Raw genomic sequence first — 21,157 nt, 5'->3', positions numbered from 1 at the left:
CCTGCCTGTTACCCAGTTCCAAAGTTGCTTCCACATTTTCGGGTATATAGAGCAGCACCCCACTCTGCTGGTACCAATTTACTGTATTATTCTGTTTTCATGTTGCTGATAAAGACATACCCAAGACTGGGCAATTTACAAAAAAAAAAAGGTTTAATGGACTTACAATTTCACATGGCTAGGGAAGCCTCACAATCATGGCAGAAGGTGAAATGCACGTACATGTGGTGGCAAAACAAGAGAAGAGAGCTTGTGCAAGGAAACTCCTCTTTTTAAAACCATCAGATCTCATAAGACTATTCACTAGCACAAGAACAGCAAGGGAAAGACCTGCCCCCATGATTCAGTTACCTCCCACCAGGTCCCACAACATGTGGGAATTCAAGATGAGATTTGGGTGGGGACACAGCCAAACCATAACAGGGTATAAGGGAGTTATATCTTCCTTTCAATTTACTCTCATTCTCTTAGTTTAATTCCCTGAAAAATCATGTATATTTTAGGTGGTTTGCTCCCTTTTCCCATGGAATCCAGTGGTAAAAGCTTATAATATTCTGTGTATTTAGGATAGGGTTTCCAATATTAAGACCTAAAAATATATTTGTATTAATATTTTCAAATTTGTTTAATCTCTATTTTTTATTAGAAAAAATGTATCTATTAAATTTCTTGGAGCCTAAGGGAAACGTCATCTATGAAGAAGTCATTATCTAGAAACTTTACTTATCTGATTATTTGATATGATGCTGAAAAAAGGAAAAGCCTCAGATTAATAAACTAAAATTACATAGGGAATTTACTCAGAGGCTTTGTATTTCCATCAAATTTGAATGGAAAGAACTTAATAGGGGCAAGCATAATGCTATTGAGAAGTTCCAGTGGATAACTCTTTAACAAAGGACAAAACTTTAAAAATCACCTAAGTGGAAATGAGAAAGAAGGAAGAAATGATGAAGGCAAGTGAGACAGAGGAGAGCAAGTAAGAAAGGAAGGAAATAAAAGAATGTGATATATAATTCCTGTGCATGGTTTTGCAGCTTTAATAGAAATGTATGTTCCCATATACAATATGTATAGTTTAAAGTTTTTATCTTTCACTTGTACAGCTATGCAAGTTATTCTTCCTGTAAAAAGTCAAATATTACAGACTACCTTAATTTTTGCCTCTCTTCAGAGATATAAACATAGTTACATGCTTATTCTTTTTAACCTTTTCTGTGCTTTACATTATATGTAGTTTATAAAAACTACAAAGCATAAATTCTGTACTGTATATACTGTTCCTAACTAGCTTTTTTCTCTTCTTCCACTTAATTGTATGTCTAGGAGCTTTATCCGTGTCAGTATAGAAAGCTCTACTCTAACCCTATTTTTTTAACCTACTGTAGAAGTAATATATGGTTTATCATTTATTTTGTCATTCCCAATTGATGGATTTTTTTTAGGTTGCTTTCATGTTTCTCATCTTTATAAACAATGGTGTTTTGAACCCCTTTGAGTTAATCTTTATTTTTCTAAGGTAAGTACTAGAAACCAGAATTGCTGGGCCATTGGACATGCATATGTTGAGTGTTTCTTTGTCACTGTCAGCCTGCACCCCTCCACATTGGCTTTACCATATTATACTCTCCATCTTGCTAATGATTATTCACCTTTTTTTCTTCTTCTTCGTAGGGTTTACTAGCACTGGGCATCCGTAAGTCTGTTCAAACACCAGATCCTTCTCATCCGTAAGGACATTGCCTTATTTTGTTTTTGTTTGTTTTGGCAATAAGTCATTGAAATAACTAAATTTCCGAAATCTCCTGCCATTTATGTACCTGCAATTTGTTAAAGAGTTGGTCCTTTCTTCCACTGTAGTATCTAAAATTCAGAACTTACCACTGTGTCAAAGTAAATTCAAGGTATAATTTCAAAATGGAGTTTAAGTTATTTTTATGCTTTGTAGCACAGCATGGAGATCTTGTTTTCTCCATATTTGATAATAATAAAGCACATATTTTGATCTTAGAGTTCTGTTTTATTTTGGTCCAAGGAAACATATATTCTAGATTTAGACTCATAGGCTGCCCAATCTAAAATTTTGATGGTAACTTCTATTACATACACACTTATTTTAATCTTCCTGTTGTGATTTGGAAATAGTATTTTGTTAATATATCAGAATTATTTATTTGTAAAGTGAGTATACTTTTTAGAATGTATTATTTTGAATCATAGCCATTATTTGATACAGAGATTTTTTTCTATTGCTTCTGTTAACATAACCATCTAAACACTTTTGAATTCCACAAGCATCATTTTAAGACTAGCTTCAGTAATATAATTTGATAAATCTTAAGGCCAAAAATGCACTTTTATTTCTGTAAAGGAGTCTACCTCTGTTCTTTAGAAATGCCTTTCTTTTCTTGAAAGCAATACTACTGTTTTCCTATAAATAATATATTTGAATGTTTTGTAACTGTCAATAAGCTAGTATAGAGAATAGCTCTCTAGTGTGTTAATTACACATCATTACAGTATTTTACTATCTTAAGAAAAAATTTTTTTTTCTTGGCAAGTTTTATATACAAAAGATTTAAAAACAGAAGGTACAAATTTTACATTTTTGGTTATAAAGATTTCTTCTCTAGGTATTTTTATAGTCTACTTTAGTGCTACCCAACAGAATTTTCTGCAATGATGAAAATATTTTATATCTGTCCAGTATGGTAGTAGCTGACTACATGTAACTATTGAGCACGTGAAATGTGGCCAGTACCACTGAAGAACTAAATTTTAAACTATATTTAGTTTTAATTTATTTAAATTTAAATTGCCACATGTGGCTTGTGACTCATCATATTGGACAGTTTAGATCTACATAATTAAAATTTTCAATAAAAAGTTAATAATTCCTTGAAATCACCTAAAGTGTAAGTAATACCATTTATTTTAGATCTTAATTTACTTTAATATATTCTATATTACTTTGGGAGGAAACTTTAGAAGAAAGTAAATTTTTCTGAGTGAGCTGATTGTCACATTGTCACATCTATAAACTGGGAATTACCCGCGGCAGGATTACATCTTTGCGAAAAGGAATTCCAAGAGCAGTTTGATTAAGAATTCTCGTTTAAAGCTGGGTGCAGTGGCTCACGCCTGTAATCCCAGCACTTTGGGAGGCTGAGGCAAGTGGATTACCTAAGGTCGGGAGTTCGAGACCAGCCTGACCAACATAGAGAATACCCCATCTCTATTAAAAATACGAAAAATTAGCTGGGCATGGTGGCACATGCCTGTAATTCCAGCTACTCAGAAGGCTGAGGCAGGAGAATTGCTTGAACCCAGGAGACGAAGGTTGCAGTGAGCCAAGATCACGCCATTGCACTCCAGCCTGTGCAACAAGAGTAAAACTCTGTTTCCAAAAAAAAAAGGCGGGCGCAGTGGCCCACGCTTGTAATCCCAGCACTTTGGGAGGCCGAGGCGGGCAGATCACTTGAGGTTGGGAGTTCGAGACCAGCCTGACCAACATGGAGAAGCCCCGTCTCTACCTAAAATACAAAATTAGCTGGGCGTGGTGGTGCATACCTATAATCCCAGCTACTTGGGAGACTGAGGTGGGAGAATCGCGGAGGTTGCAGTGAGCCAAGATCACGCCATTGCACTCCCGCCTGGGCAACAAGAGTGAAACTCCATCTCAAAAAAAAAAAAAAAGAATTCTTGTTTAAATTTGTATTTCTCAGAAGAGTCCCACTCAGTTTGGGTTTGGGACTAAATTTTCCAGGAAATATTTTTATTAATGAGTGATTCTTTTCCTCCTCTAGTATGTTATTAATATATTTTTGAACACCTTTAATACTAAGTATTGTGTCAGAACTTACAATAATACAAAATAATATACATATTGATAAAGCATGCTTGAAAAATAATTGAGATTTTAACACCATGAAAACACCCAGAAAGCTGAAGATCTTAGTTCTAGTAATAGTTGAAAGTTGCTGTGTGCTAACCCGTTCAGAACCAGCAATAAATTATGTGTTGTAAACTTCTGTATCCAGCATCAAGTTATAGGTAATATAAATCATAGACTGGCTGCACAAAAAGATGGAAATATTCAATTAGAAGCTGCATTACAGGGAAATTTAAATGTTACCCTGTTCATTAAACATCTGAATGCATTTTTTAAAAGATTAATTTTACCAGGATCTGTGGTACACAATAGTAAAGTAGCTCTCTAAATCAAAATAGGCTGTTTGGAAAAGAGATCAGAAAAAGGCTGAATTAGATGGTATTCACTTTGTTTTTATGTATTTTCAAAGATCTTACAGGTTTTTTCCAGTTTCCGTATTGCTTTTCAAGTTTGGCACTTAACATCTCACTTAAATATAAAATGATAACATCTTGATATTCTTAGTCTTTTTCATTGACCTATTAAGGTCAATATTTTAAAAGAAACCATTTGTATTTCTTGTGAACTATTTTCTTTTCTATTTTTCAGGTATGGATTTTCAAATATGCGCTATATTTCTTCGCTAATTAGTGGTGTTGGTATTTTCATGATGGGTGCGGGACTATCTTGGTACCATGGAGTCATGGGATTGCTTCATCCTCAACCAATAGAATCCCTTCTATGGGTAATCCTCTTTTTTTCTTCTCAGTTTGATGTGTTTATGACTTAGTGATTGTGTACAGTAGAAGGCCTTTGTCATATTGGTGTTAAAGAAGGGGAATGACATATACCTTCTTGACTGTGTAATATAGGGTTACGTATCTGTAGTTTATTTTTTAGAACGTGACTGGACATAACCTCTAAATCCATAAGATTTGATGATGTTGAACAAGATCTCTGTAGGTACCGATTATCAAGCCCTGCTCCTTGGTTAAAATCTTGGGCAGTTCCATTAATTTCTGCAGTTACTGTTGAAGAACAAGAAAACCTCTGTTCACTTTTGGTCCCAATAATAATCTCATTTCAGTAATTAAAATATCCAGACCCATGTAATAGTCATAAGTTGGAACTATATTTAAAGTTAAAGTTTCCGTTTTCCCTCATCCTGGGCTTCCTTCAGGTAGGAAGCCTGCACTGGGGGAATGGGAGGATAGCAGGGTGATCACCCGTGTGATCCCCTCTAGGGCTTCTGCTCCTCTGTCCTATTCCCTAGGCAGTATTGAAGGTTGGGATAGGGGATAAAAACATACTACTTTACTGACTACAATGTTATTTTGCATTGGTTTCCTCTGGCCTTTGTAGATGTTTAAAGCTGTCTTTTTTTTTTTTTGGGGGGGGCACTTCTTGGAGATTACCCTGCTTGGCTGCTCTGGCTATGGCTGCCCAAATTGGTCACATAGCATACCCTCTCAGCTTCTGCATCTCATGGTGTGGTTCCAGACAGTGCTGAAGTGGTCTTGCATTTGGAAAGAATGCCCTTTGAGCAGCAGATCTCCTTATGAAAGACTCCTAGGGACCTGTGTGTTAAAACAGACATGTTTAACACACTTTCTATGGGAGTGCAGGTTTTTTCTCAAGCCCAGTGATCTACTCTGCTGGTACAGCCAGTATCAGTTAGTAGGCTTGCATATGGATGTATCACTCAGGTATGCATCAGACAGTTTGCTGTGATATCCGATATCCAGGTACACACATCAACAGCTTTCACCAAAGAAATCTTCATTTTTGGCCTCCTCAATTTCAGCTTTTCTTATGTGGTCTAGAGGATGCGGACTAGAATGTAGTCTAGTGGGTAGAGGCCCCAGGTTTGGGCTACCTTCTGTTCAAGGCCTGAATAGATGGCGTAACACCTCCTTTTGGATTGCGGGGATACTTGTACCTATTTTCTTCTCTATTTTGGGTTATAGTCAGAACTAGACAGAATCACTCTGTCTAGTTTTTTAATATATTGTTATATCATGCAAATCTACTTAATAACAAGCCCATTAAACTAGACTTATTTGTTATTCTCTAGTTTTCTATAGTTTTAATTGACTAGTTTCTTACCATAATACATTTCATATAATTAAAAGAAACAAATGTATTTCCTCCATCCTGAAAAGATTTGGCCACTTTATGGGTACTTCTTTGTCCTAGCATTCTTCTAATTTGTTCAGCATCACTTTATAGAGGCAAAGCAGTCTCTGGAGTTAGAGATTAGGTAATTAGTTAAATTTTCAGTTGTGTATAAGTTTTAAAACTTTTAAAAGCTCTTGTGCCTTTCAGTAACTAAATGGATTTCCAGTAGACTATGGCCCTTTTTAAAATAGTGTTGGACTAGGTGCAAAGTTTTCAGATCTCTATTTTAGGAAAGCCTAGGGTTCTAAACATTGTTGAAAAATCTGTAGATGTTTGGTTTGAATTTCATTAAAATAAAAAAATATGTGTTGCTAGGTCAACTTTTTTTTTTTTTTTAAACACCCCAGACTAAAGCTTTTCTTACCATCTTTAATTGAAGAGTGTCCTGGGATTGCAGGGAATGTGGTGTTACCAAAAAAACAAAAATTGGTTACTGTTTGTAACTATTTACCTTTCTGAATCAGGATTTTCTTGGTGTTAGGCATCCAAGCAAAATCTAGAAGTTACTTGAGTTTGGGTGTGGATCTTACTGTATCTGGTGTCTAGAACCTCTGATATCAAATATTTGAGTTCATATCTCATTGTCCTCCTCATTTGAGTTGTTTCCCATTAGTAACCTTATTGTCTGGCTTAGATTTGAATTCATGTTTTTGTTTATTACGGACTTTATATATGAACAGTTGTGATTGAAAGTACTTAATTTATGCTTTGTTTTAATATTTCTTTTTTAGGCATATTGTATTTTAGCAGGATCATTAGTATCTGAAGGAGGTATGTACTGTCACAAAGTATGTCTCTATTCTTAATATAGTAATATGTATTCAGCTGTTCATATTATAGTTTGCTAAGTTCTGTTGATTAAAGAAAAGTAAGTGTGGGAATAGTCATCTAAGCTTTCTCTACTTTTAGGGAGTAAAGTCTTTGTATGATGTACTGTGGTTGTTTCTGTAATGGATAGCTGTGGGGGTGTGTGTAAGTGCGCCCTGCCAGGGGATGGCATCCTGGCCAGGGCTCGTTTCTTCTTGTGTCCTGAGCTGCTAGGATAGGCTCAAGTAGGTGACAGTCAGATAGATGCAGGACAATAACTGATGTGGCATGAAAGTGCTTAGCAAGCCCACCATATGTGTGGTTATATTTAAACTATGTGGTGGTAAGAGGTGTTCCTTACAATTTTCACTTTGTAAACGTTATTCCTTGATTGAACCCAATACCACTGCTATTGCCATTACTTGCTGATTCACTAAAAATTGGATAATTATTTTATTTATTTTAAAGGGAAAGTATGTTTCGTTTTTGAGTATCATAATACTCAAAACATTTGAAAGCGAGTATAAAAAGCATAACTAAGCTGAACTTTAAAAATTAGCACTTAATAGTGTTCATCAGAAGAAGCCAGGCTCTTGTGATACAAATATTTCAACGTTTTTGAAATATACCTCTATAGCAGTATGATGACAGAGAACTGCTAATATCAGTATAAAACGCCTGATTCACTGCTGTGCTCATGTTTACTTCTGAAACATTGTAACTTTCTGTGTATGATGTTCCCTTCATCTATTTTTAAAATTAAGATTATTTTTTATTGACAGATCCTAACTGTATATGTTTATGGGGCCTCTCATCTTTGAAAGTCTGTAAAATGGTTATAACACCACCTGTCTCAAAAGATTGGGAGGCTCAAAAATGATTGTGGTTAGTGTGGTGCTGCCAAATAGCAGCTCTTCAATAAACTAAAGCTGTTGTTATTAGTAATTGTATTTAATTATTATGGTTTAGAATTATGGGGTTCATTATATTATAATGATTAATTGATAACAACTAATTAACATAGAACTTTTCCTTATTGCCATCCCTAGTTTTAAAATGTTGTGCTTATTTGTTTATCTTTTGAGATGCCATCTTTAAAGTTTGGAGGCATGAAGTTTCTGTCTTGCTGATATGAATGCTTTTCTTTTAGCAACACTTCTTGTTGCTGTAAATGAACTTCGTAGGAATGCTCGGGCCAAAGGAATGACATTTTACAAGTATGGTATGTATTTTAGAAAGCAGGTGTTTGTTTCACCTCCCTTATTTGCTTAAAATTACTTAGTACTGTTATTGCTTTGTTCCTAATAGATATGTACAAAATATATCTAAATATCATCCCTATGTGGCTCCTACATATCTTTCAGCCCTTATTAAAAAGAAAAGTAGTGTAGAAATTTGAACATGGATACTTTATATTTGGATTTGACTTAAGTGAACTAAGGTATTTCTTTATATGGTTATATAACTTGAGAAAGTAATTTAACTTTATATATCAGTTATTGTTGACATTTAAGCCAAGAAATTATGTTTGCATTGAACAAGGTTTTTAAAATCATAATCTCTCATACACTTTTATCTTAATTTATATCTTGATTTTAAATGGATACTTATTAAAATGTTACCTGGTAGTATCAAGTTAAAATTTTAGAAATTTATTTTTCTTGTCTCTTCCCCAATGACTAAGTAATGGAAAGTCGTGATCCTAGTACAAATGTGATATTATTGGAGGATACTGCTGCAGTCTTGGGAGTTATAATAGCAGCCACTTGCATGGGCCTTACTTCTATAACAGGTAAACATTTCTTAAATTACGGGTGATTTGTCCTACCTAAATAATTCTCTAATATGTGGGAATTTTCTCTTATATCATTGAATAATATTAAACCAATAAATTGTTAAATATTAATTCCATACTAATCATTGACTTGTATAAGATTTGGTCAGCAGAAGTATTCAGGTTTATTTGAATTAAAAATGTCTCTAAATTAGAAATAAGGCTATTTGTAGAGGATTTCTGTAATGCTGTAAGTCTTTCTAGCTGTGACTTTAAAAATTGTGCAATCACTGTGAACTTTTTATTTACCTATAAAAGTGTGGATAATATTTGCCTTGGTAACCTCATAGGTTTATTAAGAAAAGATAAGTTTTAATAAACTCTAAAGTTCCAAACAAATATACATAGATCCTAAAATAACATTGTTTTGTTCAACTTGATTTTGTTATAACGTTGTTGCGAAAAATAACAATTCCTAACTGGGGCCACCATCTCTGTGGAGTTTGCTCATTCTCCCTTTACCTGCGTGGTAAAGGCACTCTGACTACCTCCCACATCACGATGCTGCGCATGGTCAGTGAATTGGGGTGTCTAAATAGTCCCATTCTGAGTGAGTGTGGGGGTGTGTTTAAGTGTGGCCTGCCATGGGATGGCATCCTGGCCAGGTCTGGTTCCTTCTTGTGTCCTGAGCTGCTAGGATAGGCTTAAGTGGGTGATAATCAGACAGATACAGGACAATAACTGATGTATGAAAGCGCTCAGCAAGCCCACATGTTTGTGGTTGTTTATTTTTGAATTATGTGGTGGTAATAGGTGTTCCTTACAATTTTCACTTTGCAAACTTTATTCTTTGATTTAACCCACCACCACCACTATTGCCGATACTCACTGATTCACCAAAAATTGAGTAAATACTTATTTTACATAGTTTTCATTAATTTTTAAAAATGTACGTATAGCCCACATTTATTTTGGTGTTCAATATTAGACATGTTTTGGGTCTTAGAAGTTGAGTGATGTTTTTGTGACCAGAAATATGCCATAGGAACTTAACTCTTTTTTTTTTTTTTTTTGAGACGGAATTTTGCTCTTGTTGCCCAGGCTGGAGTGCAATGGCGCAATCTCGGCTCACTGCAACCTCCACCTCCCAGGTTGAAGCGATTCTCCTGCCTCAGCCTCCTGAGTAGCTAGGATTACAGGCATGCGCCACCACACCCAGCTAGTTTTGTATTTTTAGTAGAGACGGGTTTTCTCCATATTGGTCAGGCTGATCTGAAACTCCCGACCTCGGGTGATCCTCCCACCTTGGCCTTCCAAAGTGTTGGGATTACAGGCGTGAGCCACTGCACCCCACCAGACCTTAACTGTCGTTTATATTGGTTAGTTTATGGTAAAATTGGTTTTGTTATATGTTGTTCCCTATAAAGTCGCAGTTCTAAGAAACTATTGACAACATAAATGAAGACTTACCATATATTGTGGCTCTTGTTCATTTGTCTTTTTCCACCCTTAATGCCAATAATAACTACTGTTGCCTTCCTATTTCTTTAAGTTGGTTCTATCCTCATTTTGGTAGCTAATTAAGTGTTTTGAGGGCCAATACAATACAGGTAAATGAAAAGACAGAAATTCTATTTTATTTTTATTTTCTAAAACAAAGAACCATTTAGCATGAAAAGACTCAATTTATGAAGTTGGAATTCTCTTGGAAAGGAACGTCTTCCATTCTTCTCTATTTGTCCTTACTTTAAAATAATTTTAAGTGACAAGCTTCCACAATTCTGCAGGGTTTCTTCAAATAGTCTGAAATATGAATACTTCTTTCTCATTCTGAGTGTGCATTTTAAGACCAAACCAGCATTCTCTGATGTTTATTGTGATCCAAAATATTTGTAAAAGTGTTGATTGTTTTTCTGGTTGACCATTTAGTTTTAGACTGTTTTTGAACATAAATTACTAGCGAAATTTTAGGCTTGAGGAAAGTGTGACTTGATGCAGAAGTCAACTTTGAATAATTTATTTTCTTTTACATAATAACAGAAACCAATCAGATCAAACTTACAAAACTATGTAATGTATTTTACATGAATTAAATTTTTCTTAATTAGCTAATTTATTCAAATTAAATTAAATAACATGCCAAGAAATAAAAGTTTTCTTTAAAAAGGTATTTTCTTTCAGCTAATATTCCTGTGATTTCTGTAAGAGTACATGAATGTATATATTTAAATAAAAATAACTTTACATTTGGATTTCTAAAGAGCAGTATTTGATTTTGAGCTCTATAATTACAAAACTTCTAATGGATAATGTTTTACAAGTGGATCATTTTTAACACTTAGTATAGATAAACGAGTTTGCTTTTTAGTGTTATAGCTTAGCAAAATATATGTTTTGTCAAGCATTAAAAGAGTTAAATATATTGATGACATTTCATCTTTGGAATAAAAAGACTTGTCATAAAAGCCATGTGTAAAATTTATTATAAAGATTTAAAATGTATTTATTTATAAAGATTTAAAATGTGTCTATTATATAAATATTACTTTTACATTCATAGATGATAAATCAGCCTTTCTCATTGGTTCTGGGAGAGAAGCCCTGACAACCTAAGGCAAATATTAGAATCAGAATCACCTACAGGGCTTGGGGAAACACAGAGTGCTGAAACCCACATCCAGAATTTTTTATTCAGAGGCCTGAAATGAGGTCTGAGAATCTGCTTTTCTACCAAGTTTTCAAGTGATGCTGCTGGTCCAGGAACCACACTTTGAGAAGTACCACATTGAGGCACCTACGGCATATAATGAATTAAGTTCTCTCCTTTGTATCTAGAATGATACTAGCTATATATCATCCTTGGTTGGATGAGAAGAGAGTCACCCATATTATTTTCTGTAGGACTTAATTCTCTTACAGAACATTAGTAGGAAGACGACACAGAAAATGGTTTCTTTCAGCTTTTGATTTTACTGTTACTTTGTCTGTGGTGTAGGAAAAGTGCTACTGATATATCTAAAAGAAATGGACTCTTCATTATGTCATTTTTTTGTATTGGTGTCTGTGTGCTCAGAAACTTCACATATGTAATGACAGGTACAAGTAGATCTTAATTATGTCACATAATGCTCTTATGGAAGCAAGTTGTAGCATCCTCATTTTGTAGTATATTAAAATATATTAAAACTATTAGGAGTCATTAAAGGAAGTAATTAAAGAAATTAGGAATAAATTTCAAGTGCCTTGATTTCTGGTTCTGGTTCTTTGCTCTCTATAAAGTTTACTGAAATAATATAAAATGTTAATTTACTGATTTTTTTTGTGTGTGTGTGCTTTATTTAGGCAATCCACTGTATGACAGCCTAGGTTCTTTGGGTGTGGGCACCTTATTAGGTGTGGTCTCAGCATTCCTCATCTACACTAACACAGAAGCACTCTTAGGGCGGTCCATCCAGCCAGAACAAGTACAACGGCTCACTGAACTCCTGGAGAATGACCCATCAGTAAGGTCAGCCTTATTCCAGTAATCCTGTTAAGGCTTACAAAAACATATTTAAAAACAGAAATGCTTCATTTGTAAATACTTCCAGAGGAAGTTTTGGATTCCTGGTCTTCAGAACTCTTTAGTCTGTAACTTTTCAGAATTATAATCCTGGAAGGAAAAGGGAATACACTTAGGAAACTCCTTGTAAGTTTCCTTTTAAATTTTCTATACTTCTAATTTTTAGAATAAGGAACAGTAAGTTGATATTATGAGAATAGAAGTTTGCAAAGTAGTTGTCTTCTTTTTTTATTTATTTTTTTATTATTATACTTTAAGTTCTAGGGTACATGTGCACATCGTGCAGGTTTGTTACATATGTATACATGTTCCATGTTGGTGTGCTGCACCCATTAACTCGTCATTTACATTAGGTATATCCCCCAATGCCATCCCTCTCGCCCGACCCCACGACAGGCCCCAGTGTGTCATGTTCCCCTTCCTGTGTCCAAGTGTTCTCATTGTTCAATTCCCACTTATGAGTGAGAAAATGCGGTGTTTGGTTTTCTGTCCTCAGATAGTTTGCTGAGAATGATGGTTTCCAGCTTCATCCACGTCCCTACAGAGGACATGAACTCATCCTTTTTTATGGCTGCATAGTATTCCACGGTATATATGCGCCACATTTTCTTAATCCAGTCTATCATTGATGGACATGTGGGTTGGTTCCAAGTCTTTGCTATTGTGAATAGTGCCACAGTAAACATATGTGTGCATGTGTCTTTATAGCAGCATGACTTATAATCCTTTGGGTATATACCCCATAATGGGATGGCTGGGTCAAATGGTATTTCTAGTTTTAGATCCTTCAGGAATCGCCATACTGTCTTCCACAATGGTTGAACTAGTTTATAGTCCCACCAACAGTGTAAAAGTGTTCCTATTTCTCCACATCCTCTCCAGCACCTGTTGTTTCCTGACTTTTTAATGATTGCCATTCTAACTGGTGTGAGATGGTATCTCATTGTGGTTTTGATTTGCATTTCTCTGATGGCAAGTGATGATGAGCATTTTTTCATGTGTCTGTTGGCTGCATAAATGTCTTCTTTTGAGAATAGTCTGTTCATATCCTTTGCCCACTTTTTGATGGAGTTGTTTGTTTTTTTTCTTGTAAATTTGTTTGAGTTTTTTGTAGATTCTGGATATTAGCCCTTTGTCAGATGAGTAGATTGCAAAAATTTTCTCCCATTCTGTAGGTTGCCTGTTCACTCTGATGGTAGTTTCTTTTGCTGTGCAGAAGCTGTTTAGTTTAATTAGATCCCATTTGTCAATTTTGGCTTTTGTTGCCGTTGCTTTTGGTGTTTTAGACATGAAGTCCTTGCCCATGCCTATGCCCTGAATGTATTGCTTAGGTTTTTCTAGGGTTTTTATGGTATTAGGTCTAACATTTAAGTCTTTAATCCATCTTGAATTAATTTTTGTATAAGGTGTAAGGAAGGGATCTAGTTTCAGCTTTCTACATATGGCTTGCCAGTTTTCCCGGCACCATTTATTAAATAGGGAATCCTTTCCCCATTTCTTGTTTTTGTCAGGTTTGTCAAAGATCAGATGTTTGTAGATGTGTGGTATTATTTCTGAGGTCTCTGTTCTGTTCCATTGGTCTATATCTCTGTTTTGGTACCAGTACCATGTTGTTTTGATTACTGTAGCCTTGTAGTATTGTTTCAAGTCAGATAGCATGATGCCTCCAGCTTTGTTCTTTTGGCTTAGGATTGTCTTGGCAATGTGGGCTCTTTTTTGGTTCCATATGAACTTTAGTTTTTTCCAATTCTGTGAAGAAAGTCATTGGTAGCTTGATGGGATGGCATTGAATCTCTAAAGTAGTTGTCTTCTTAATGTGGAAATACTTAATATGGAACCTGTAGAGTTGCGTTATATTTGCATTGCAATTACAAATTTAAAAAGATTTTTGTTCATTGAAAAATGATTACCAAATTAAATATAATTTATATTTATTTTGAAAATAGACTTTGTTTTAACTTATTTTTAAATATTCTTCTCATAATCTTTATCTTTTAAATTTTTAAAACTAAAGATTGGAGACTTAGGAGATAATCAGAAGAAGAGATACAGAATTCTAATAGTGCTTTTCAGTGAAATTCCAGCAGCATTGCGGTTTTATAATGAAATGAAAGAACAAACCTTTAAAAACCCAATTTTCTACTAACTTGTTATATATTTTTTCAAACTTTAAATAAGATTTTTTTGTGTATTATACTTGAAATCTTTAAATCTTTTAAAAATGACATGCGTATCTGAATTAGTAAAACATATTAATGATTACTAGATTTATATTCTATGCCCTATATGTTTAATCTAGGAAAGTAACTATCTCATTGGAACAAGATTAGAAATTGAGAGATGGGCACAGTGGCACACGCCTATAGTTCCAGTTACTTGGGAGGCTGAGGCAGGAGGATCACTTGAGGCCAAGAGTTTGAGGCTAGTGTGCAATGATCATGTCTGTGAATAGCCACTTACCGCACTATAGCCTGGGCAGCATAGCAAAACCCTGTCTCTTAAAAAAAAAAAAAAAAAAAAAAAGATTAGAAGTTGAGCATTCTGAAAATCAGTATTAGATTTAGTAACATAATGTGAGATAATCCAAATTAATATCCTTTCCTTGTGATGTTTTTGTCTCGTTTTGGTATTAAGATAATACTGGCTTCAGAGAATGAGTTGGGAAATGTTCTCTCCTATTTTTTTTGGAAGAGTTTGTGAATAATTGATGTCAGCTTCTTTAAATGGTAGAATTCAACTATCTGGATATGAGCTTTGCTGTGTGGGCAGTTTTTTGATTCGTAATTCTGTCTCTTGTTATGGATCTGTTCAGATTGTCTATTTCTTCTTGACTTCGTTTAAGTAGCTTGTATTCTAGGAATTTGTCTTTTGCTTCTAATTTACCTAATTTGTTGGTATACAGCCATTTATAATATTCCTTTGTAATCCATTTTATTTCTTTAGTGTTGGTACAGATGTCTCATCTTTCATTTCTGTAATTTGAATCTTCTTTTTTCTTTGTCAGTTTAGCTAAAGGTTTGTTCATTTTCTTGATCTTTCTAAAGAACCAGCTTTTGGTTTAATTGACTTTCTCTGTTGTTTTTCTATTTTCTTTTTCATGAATTTCTGCTTTAATCTTTATTATTTTTTTCATCTGCTTGCTTTCGCTTTAGTTTGCTCTTTTTCCAGTTTCTTAAGGTTAAGCTTTTAATTTGATGTTTCTTCTTTTTTAAAATAGACAATTAGAGCTACAAATTTTCCTTTAAGTGTTGCTTTCTCTGCATTGCATACATTTCTGTATATTGTGCCATTTTCATTCATTTAATAGTATTTTCTATTTTTTTTTAATTCTTTTCAGTTATTTAGGAAAATATGTTACTTAATTTTTACATAGTTGTGAGTTGCACAGATTTCTTTCCATTATTGGTTTATTATTTTGTTCTATTGTGGTCAAAGAACATATTTTGTATTATTTCTGTCCTTTTAAATTTACTGAGGTTTGTTTTATGGCCTTACATATAGTCTTGGATAATATTCATATGCACCTGAGAAGAATATATATTCTGCTGTTGTTGTATAGAGTGTTCTGTAGATGGTTGTTAGGTTTAATTGGTTTATAGTGACTTCAATTTCCCTAATTGTCTTCTTGCTCTATTGTTCTATCCTTTTTTTTTTGATGGAGTTTTGTTCTTGTTGCCCAGGCTGGAGTGCAGTGGCACAATCTTGACTCACTGCAACCTCTGCCTCCCAGGTTCAAGTGATTCTCCTGCCTCACCCTCCCAAGTAGCTGGGATTACAGGTGCTTGCCACCATGCCCAGCTAATTTTTGTATTTTTAGTATAGACGAGGTTTCACCACTGGCCATGTTGGCCAGGCTGGTCTCAAACTCCTGACCTCAGGTGATCCACCCGCCTCGGCCTCCCAAAGTGCTAGGTGTGAGCACTGCGCCCGGCCTCTATCCATTATTGAAAGTATTGAAGCCTCTAGTTATTGTTGTTGCATTATCTGTTTCTCCCTTCATTTCTTCTCGGTTTTGGCATCATATATTTTGGTGTTCTGTTGTTGGTACATACATGTTTATAATTTTGCATATATTGTTTAGTAAGTAGTGTCTAAAAAAGAGCTATAAACTGAAAGACTAGCAAATTCGAAATTTTCTGGAAGAGTAAAAATCTGTGGATTCAATTATTGGAAAAAATACATTAGTAATCCAGAAAATTCATACAATTTTTTAAACAGTGTATTAGTTACCTACTGTTGTGTGACAGATTGGCCCAAAACTTAGGGTTTAAACAACATACTGTCATCTTACAGTTTCTGTGAGTCAGGAGTCAGGGCACAGCTTATCTGGGTCTTCGACTTCAGGGTTTCTCATAGACTGTAATCAAGGTGTTGACTGGAATTACAGCCATCTCCTGGGGAAGGGGCTGCTTCTAACCTTACTCACATGATTGTTGGCAAGATTTACCTCCTTGCCAAATGGGCCTCTTCAGCATGGCAGCTTGCTTAATCAAAGAGTGTAAGCTGATAAAGCAATAGAGAGTGAGTGTGAACAAGACAGAAGTCACAGATGAGTCACCTGATCTTAGAAATGACATCTTTGCCATATTTGGTAGGTATAGCCCACATTCAGGGAGAGGGGATCACAGAAGGGCTTGTGTGTAGATGCAAGGATTAATCATTGGGAACCCTCCAAACAGGTATCTGTCTGTAGTTAGTTATATGTAAGAACATAAGGAAAAAGTATATCTAAATATATTTATTAGTTGCTATTTACATACCAGCCAAATAATGAAATGTATTAATACTCTGTGAAAACTAAAGTAAAAATGATTTTTTAAAATGAATAAATATGTTCTGTCAGTTATCACGAGAGGAAATAAAAAAAAAGAATAAATGATATAGCCTCTTGCGGCCAATCTGAACAAGTTTTGTTTTAACTTGAGCACGTGTAACTTTATAAATATTAAAACATTAATTCTTATTTCACCCTTGATGGTTGATTAAAATATAGCTTCTTTATATGGATAAAAAATTTTGGACTCAGTGTTTAGTAACTTGCTCAGGATCGCTCAGAAATTAGGGTCTAATGTTTTAAGAATACTTGGAGTCTTACTTAGGCTTGCTTTTCTAGTAGATCTCTATGTCCTCAGAATTCAGAGTGTTTTGGTATTTCTTATATAGCTGTACAGAAGAGATCTTACAGTGATCACTGTAGAAAGAAGAGAATTTCTCAACAGTTTCTAGGGAAGATTGACTTCTGAGGGTTAGAGCAGGAGGAATGAAAAGTAGCTATGCTTGAGTATCTGCTTTCCTGTCTGGGAGGCAGAAGGGTATGATGCAAAGACTACTTACTGGGCTTGGATATCTGAGGAGCTGGACTGGGGAGTCCTAGTCTGCTGTTTACTAGCTGAATTACCTTGAGCAAGTCACTTATGCCCCTCTGGGATGGTTTTATCATCTGTAAAATAAAGATGTCACCCTATCATCCACTTATGAAAGCCATTGATTAAATGTCTGCCTTATAGTTCGTACTATATTAAACATTTTATATATGTATTAGCTCATTATTCCTCACATCAGTCCCATGTGGCAGTTACTATTAACCTCATTCTAATAGAGAACTTCACAGCGTTGTATGAAGACTTTTAAAGAAGCTAGTGAACATACAATTGGTTAATGTACTCTAAAACACCATTATAAATTAAAACAAATTTTTATATGGCATTTAGGAAATTGTTAAGTGGATATATGGGGGCAAAAGCTTATGAGATAACATGATATTTTAGAGAAGTGATTTAGAGTTAATGAATATATATATAATAATTATTATTTTTATTATTTTTTTTTTGAGACAGAGTCTCACTCTGTTGCCCAGGCTGGAGTGCAGTGGCACAATCTGGGCTCACTGCAACCTCTGCCTCCCGGGTTCAAGCGATTCTCCTGCCTCAGCCTCTCTAGTAGCTGGGATTACAGGCATGCACCCCCACGCCTGGCTAATTTTTGTAGTTTTAGTAGAGACAGAGTTTGTTGGCCAGGCTGGTCTCAAACTCCTGACCTCAGGTGATCCTCCTGCCTTGGTCTCCCAAAGTGGTGGGATTACAGGCATGAGCCACTGCGCCCGGCAGAGTTAATGAATTTTTAATACACAAGCTTTATAACTCATATGTGTAAATTACCATAAAATATTCGTTAAGTTTGCACCTTTGTGTGATATCATGCCAAAAAAAAGTTAAATGGACAGGCCTTAGAAAATGATAGGTGGTACTTAATGGTGAATGCTCTGAAGCCGTCTTAGTCCATTCTCATAACTAGTGGGGAAAAAACCAATAATTCAAGCCTTTGTGCTATTAAAGTATATATATATGTGTATGTATGTATAAATAAATTTGTATGCATTGTTATTGATTGCAGGGCAATTCATGATGTTAAAGCCACAGATCTGGGATTAGGTAAAGTAAGATTTAAGGCAGAAGTAGATTTTGATGGGCGAGTTGTTACAAGATCATATTTGGAAAAACAAGATTTTGACCAAATGTTACAAGTAAGTTTATTTATCATTTTCTTACATAACTGAGAGTTAGAAAAATACTTTTAAGGTAAACAAAATGAAATTTTTTTATAGATCTTAAAGACACTTTAGCTCTCAACTTCTTAGGTTCCAAAATTTAACAGAGACCTTTATATTTACTATGGAGGGGTGCAGAGGAGACAGCAGCAGAACAAACTTACTATTAAGTGCTTGCTCTGTGCATTTAATCTTTTTAAATCTAATTTACCCTCAACTACCCTGTTATTTCAACAATGAAATAACATTTTTATTTTAACATATATAGAAATTGAGACACAGAGAAATTAAGTAACTTGCCTGAAATTGTAGTGCCATAGAGATGGAGTCATATATGAATTTAAATCTGCCTGACTCCAGAATCAATTTTTTATTAAGAATAGTTTAAAAGAGAATTTATAAAAGAGAATATAATGAACAGCACAGATGTTACCACTTGCCCCTGTCAAATCTTAACATTTTGCTTGCAGTGTGTTTGCTTAAGGTCTTAAAAAAAGAAATCATTGCAAAAACAGTTCAAGCCCCCATTTTCTCTTTCTAGATCTTATTCTTCTTCTTCCATCCCTAGAATTAAACATTATGCTGAACTTGGTACTTGTCTTTTCCATTCAGATTTTTATACTTTTCAGCATTTTTTAGTATAATGTGTAACATTTTGAATGTTTAAAAATTGGTATAAATGGTACCTTACTGTATGCATCTCTACAATTTGCATAGCAACATATTTTTTAGATTCTTCCATGTTAATTTATATATCTCTAGTCAATTTTTCATTGTTACAGAGTATTTCATCCTATGAATATGCTGTGATTTATTTATTTTTTCTCCAGTTGATAGACATTTGTATTACTATTAGAAACAATGCCATGGCTGGGCTCCGTGGCTCACGCCTGTAATCCCAGCACTTTGGGAGGCTGAGGCGGGCGGATCACAAGGTCAAGAGATTGAGATTGAGACCATCCTGGCCCACATGGTGAAACACCGTCTCTACTAAAAAGACAAAAATTATCTGGGCATGGTGGTGCATGCCTGTAGTCCCAGCTACTCAGCAGGCTGAGGCAGGAGAATCGCTTGAACCTGGGAGGCAGAGCTTGCAGTGAGCCGAGATCACACCAGTGCACTCCAGCCTGGGCGACAGAGCGAGACTCCATCAAAAAAAAAAAAAAAAGAAAGAAACAATGCCATGATTGTATTCTCACATGTTTCCTTGTTCACATATATGAAAGTTTCTTTAGTATGGTATATATATAGATAGCTTTAAATAGGTGAGCCATTAGGTATACTTATCTTCAGCTTGCCTAGGTCTTACCAAATTATTTTCCAAAGTGTGTCAATTTAACTTCCATCATTGCATATCAAAGTTCTTGCTTCATATTCTTACGATTGTATTGATAGAGTTATTAAATTTTTGCCAGTTTCATAGGTGTGAAATAGTATCTTGTTCTAATTTTATTTCTTGGAGCACTGAGGTTAATAAACATTGAAGTTCGTTGACCAGTGGGATTTCCTCTACATTGCTCCCTGATTTTTCTTTCTATTTTTGTTTTATTTATTTATTTTTTGAGTCAGAGTCTTGCTCTGTCGCCCAGGCTGGAGTGCCCTGACCCAATCTTGGCTCACTGCAAGCTCCGCCTCCCGGGTTCACGCCATTCTGCTGCCTCAGCCTCCCGAGTAGCTGGGACTACAGGTGCCCGCCACCACGCCTGGATAATTTTTCGTATTTTTAGTAGAGACGGGATTTCACCATGTTAGTCAGGATGGTCTTGATCTCCTGACCTCGTGATCCGCCCGCTTCAGCCTCCCAAAGTGCTGCGATTACAGGCGTGAGCCACCACACCCAGCCTGATTTTCCATGTTTTAAGTTCATTTGTATTCCACTTATAGATTTGAAAGCTCTTTATTTTATTGTGTTGTATTATTATTTTTTGATAGAGTCTTGCTCTGTCGCCCAGGCTGGAGTGCAATGGCGCGATCTCGGCTCACTGCAACCTCTGCTTCCGGGTTCAAGCAATTCAGCCTCCCAAGTAGCTGGGATTACAGGTGCCCACCACCACACCCGGCTAATTTTTGTATTTTTAGGAGAGACGGGGTTTCACCATCTTGTCTAGGCTTGTCTTAAACTCCTGGAAAACTCTTTATTTTTAATATCCTGGATACTAATTCTTACTTGTATATATGCAATTATTTTTTTCCACTTTGTAGCTTCCTTTTGTTTTTGTTGTTATACAAAAGATTTAATATGATTTTTAATTTTAATGTCAGATTTGTAATCTTTTCCTCTGTGCTTTTTATTCTTTTGCATGAAAAATCCTTCCATATCCCATTATCATAAAAATATTATCTTCTCTTCTAGTAGTTTTGTGGTTTGTTTTTTACCCTTATGTCTTTCATCCATTTCAACTATTTTAATGGTCTGAG

At 35.1% G+C, this 21,157-nt stretch overlaps 1 protein-coding gene across 2 annotated transcripts in view; it reads left to right on the top strand.

Annotated features, from left to right (window-relative positions):
- Positions 1–21,157, top strand: part of SLC30A9 (solute carrier family 30 member 9) — a 107,566-nt gene that overhangs the window by 77,119 nt on the left and 9,290 nt on the right. The window contains exons 10-16 of one of the 2 annotated variants that reach the window (XM_017958663.3): positions 1,675–1,730; positions 4,481–4,616; positions 6,781–6,820; positions 8,007–8,078; positions 8,541–8,648; positions 11,973–12,138; positions 18,586–18,715. In XM_017958663.3, the coding sequence (XP_017814152.1) occupies positions 1,675–1,730; positions 4,481–4,616; positions 6,781–6,820; positions 8,007–8,078; positions 8,541–8,648; positions 11,973–12,138; positions 18,586–18,715 (708 nt within the window). The remainder of the gene's footprint in view (positions 1–1,674; positions 1,731–4,480; positions 4,617–6,780; positions 6,821–8,006; positions 8,079–8,540; positions 8,649–11,972; positions 12,139–18,585; positions 18,716–21,157) is intronic. The other variant, XM_003898625.5, reaches the window with a different exon arrangement.

Source organism: Papio anubis, chromosome 3 (assembly GCF_008728515.1).
Source record: "Papio anubis isolate 15944 chromosome 3, Panubis1.0, whole genome shotgun sequence".
Lineage (NCBI taxonomy): Eukaryota > Metazoa > Chordata > Mammalia > Primates > Cercopithecidae > Papio > Papio anubis.
Note: the sequence above shows the minus strand (reverse complement) of the source record. Positions and strands in the feature narration are given on the sequence as shown.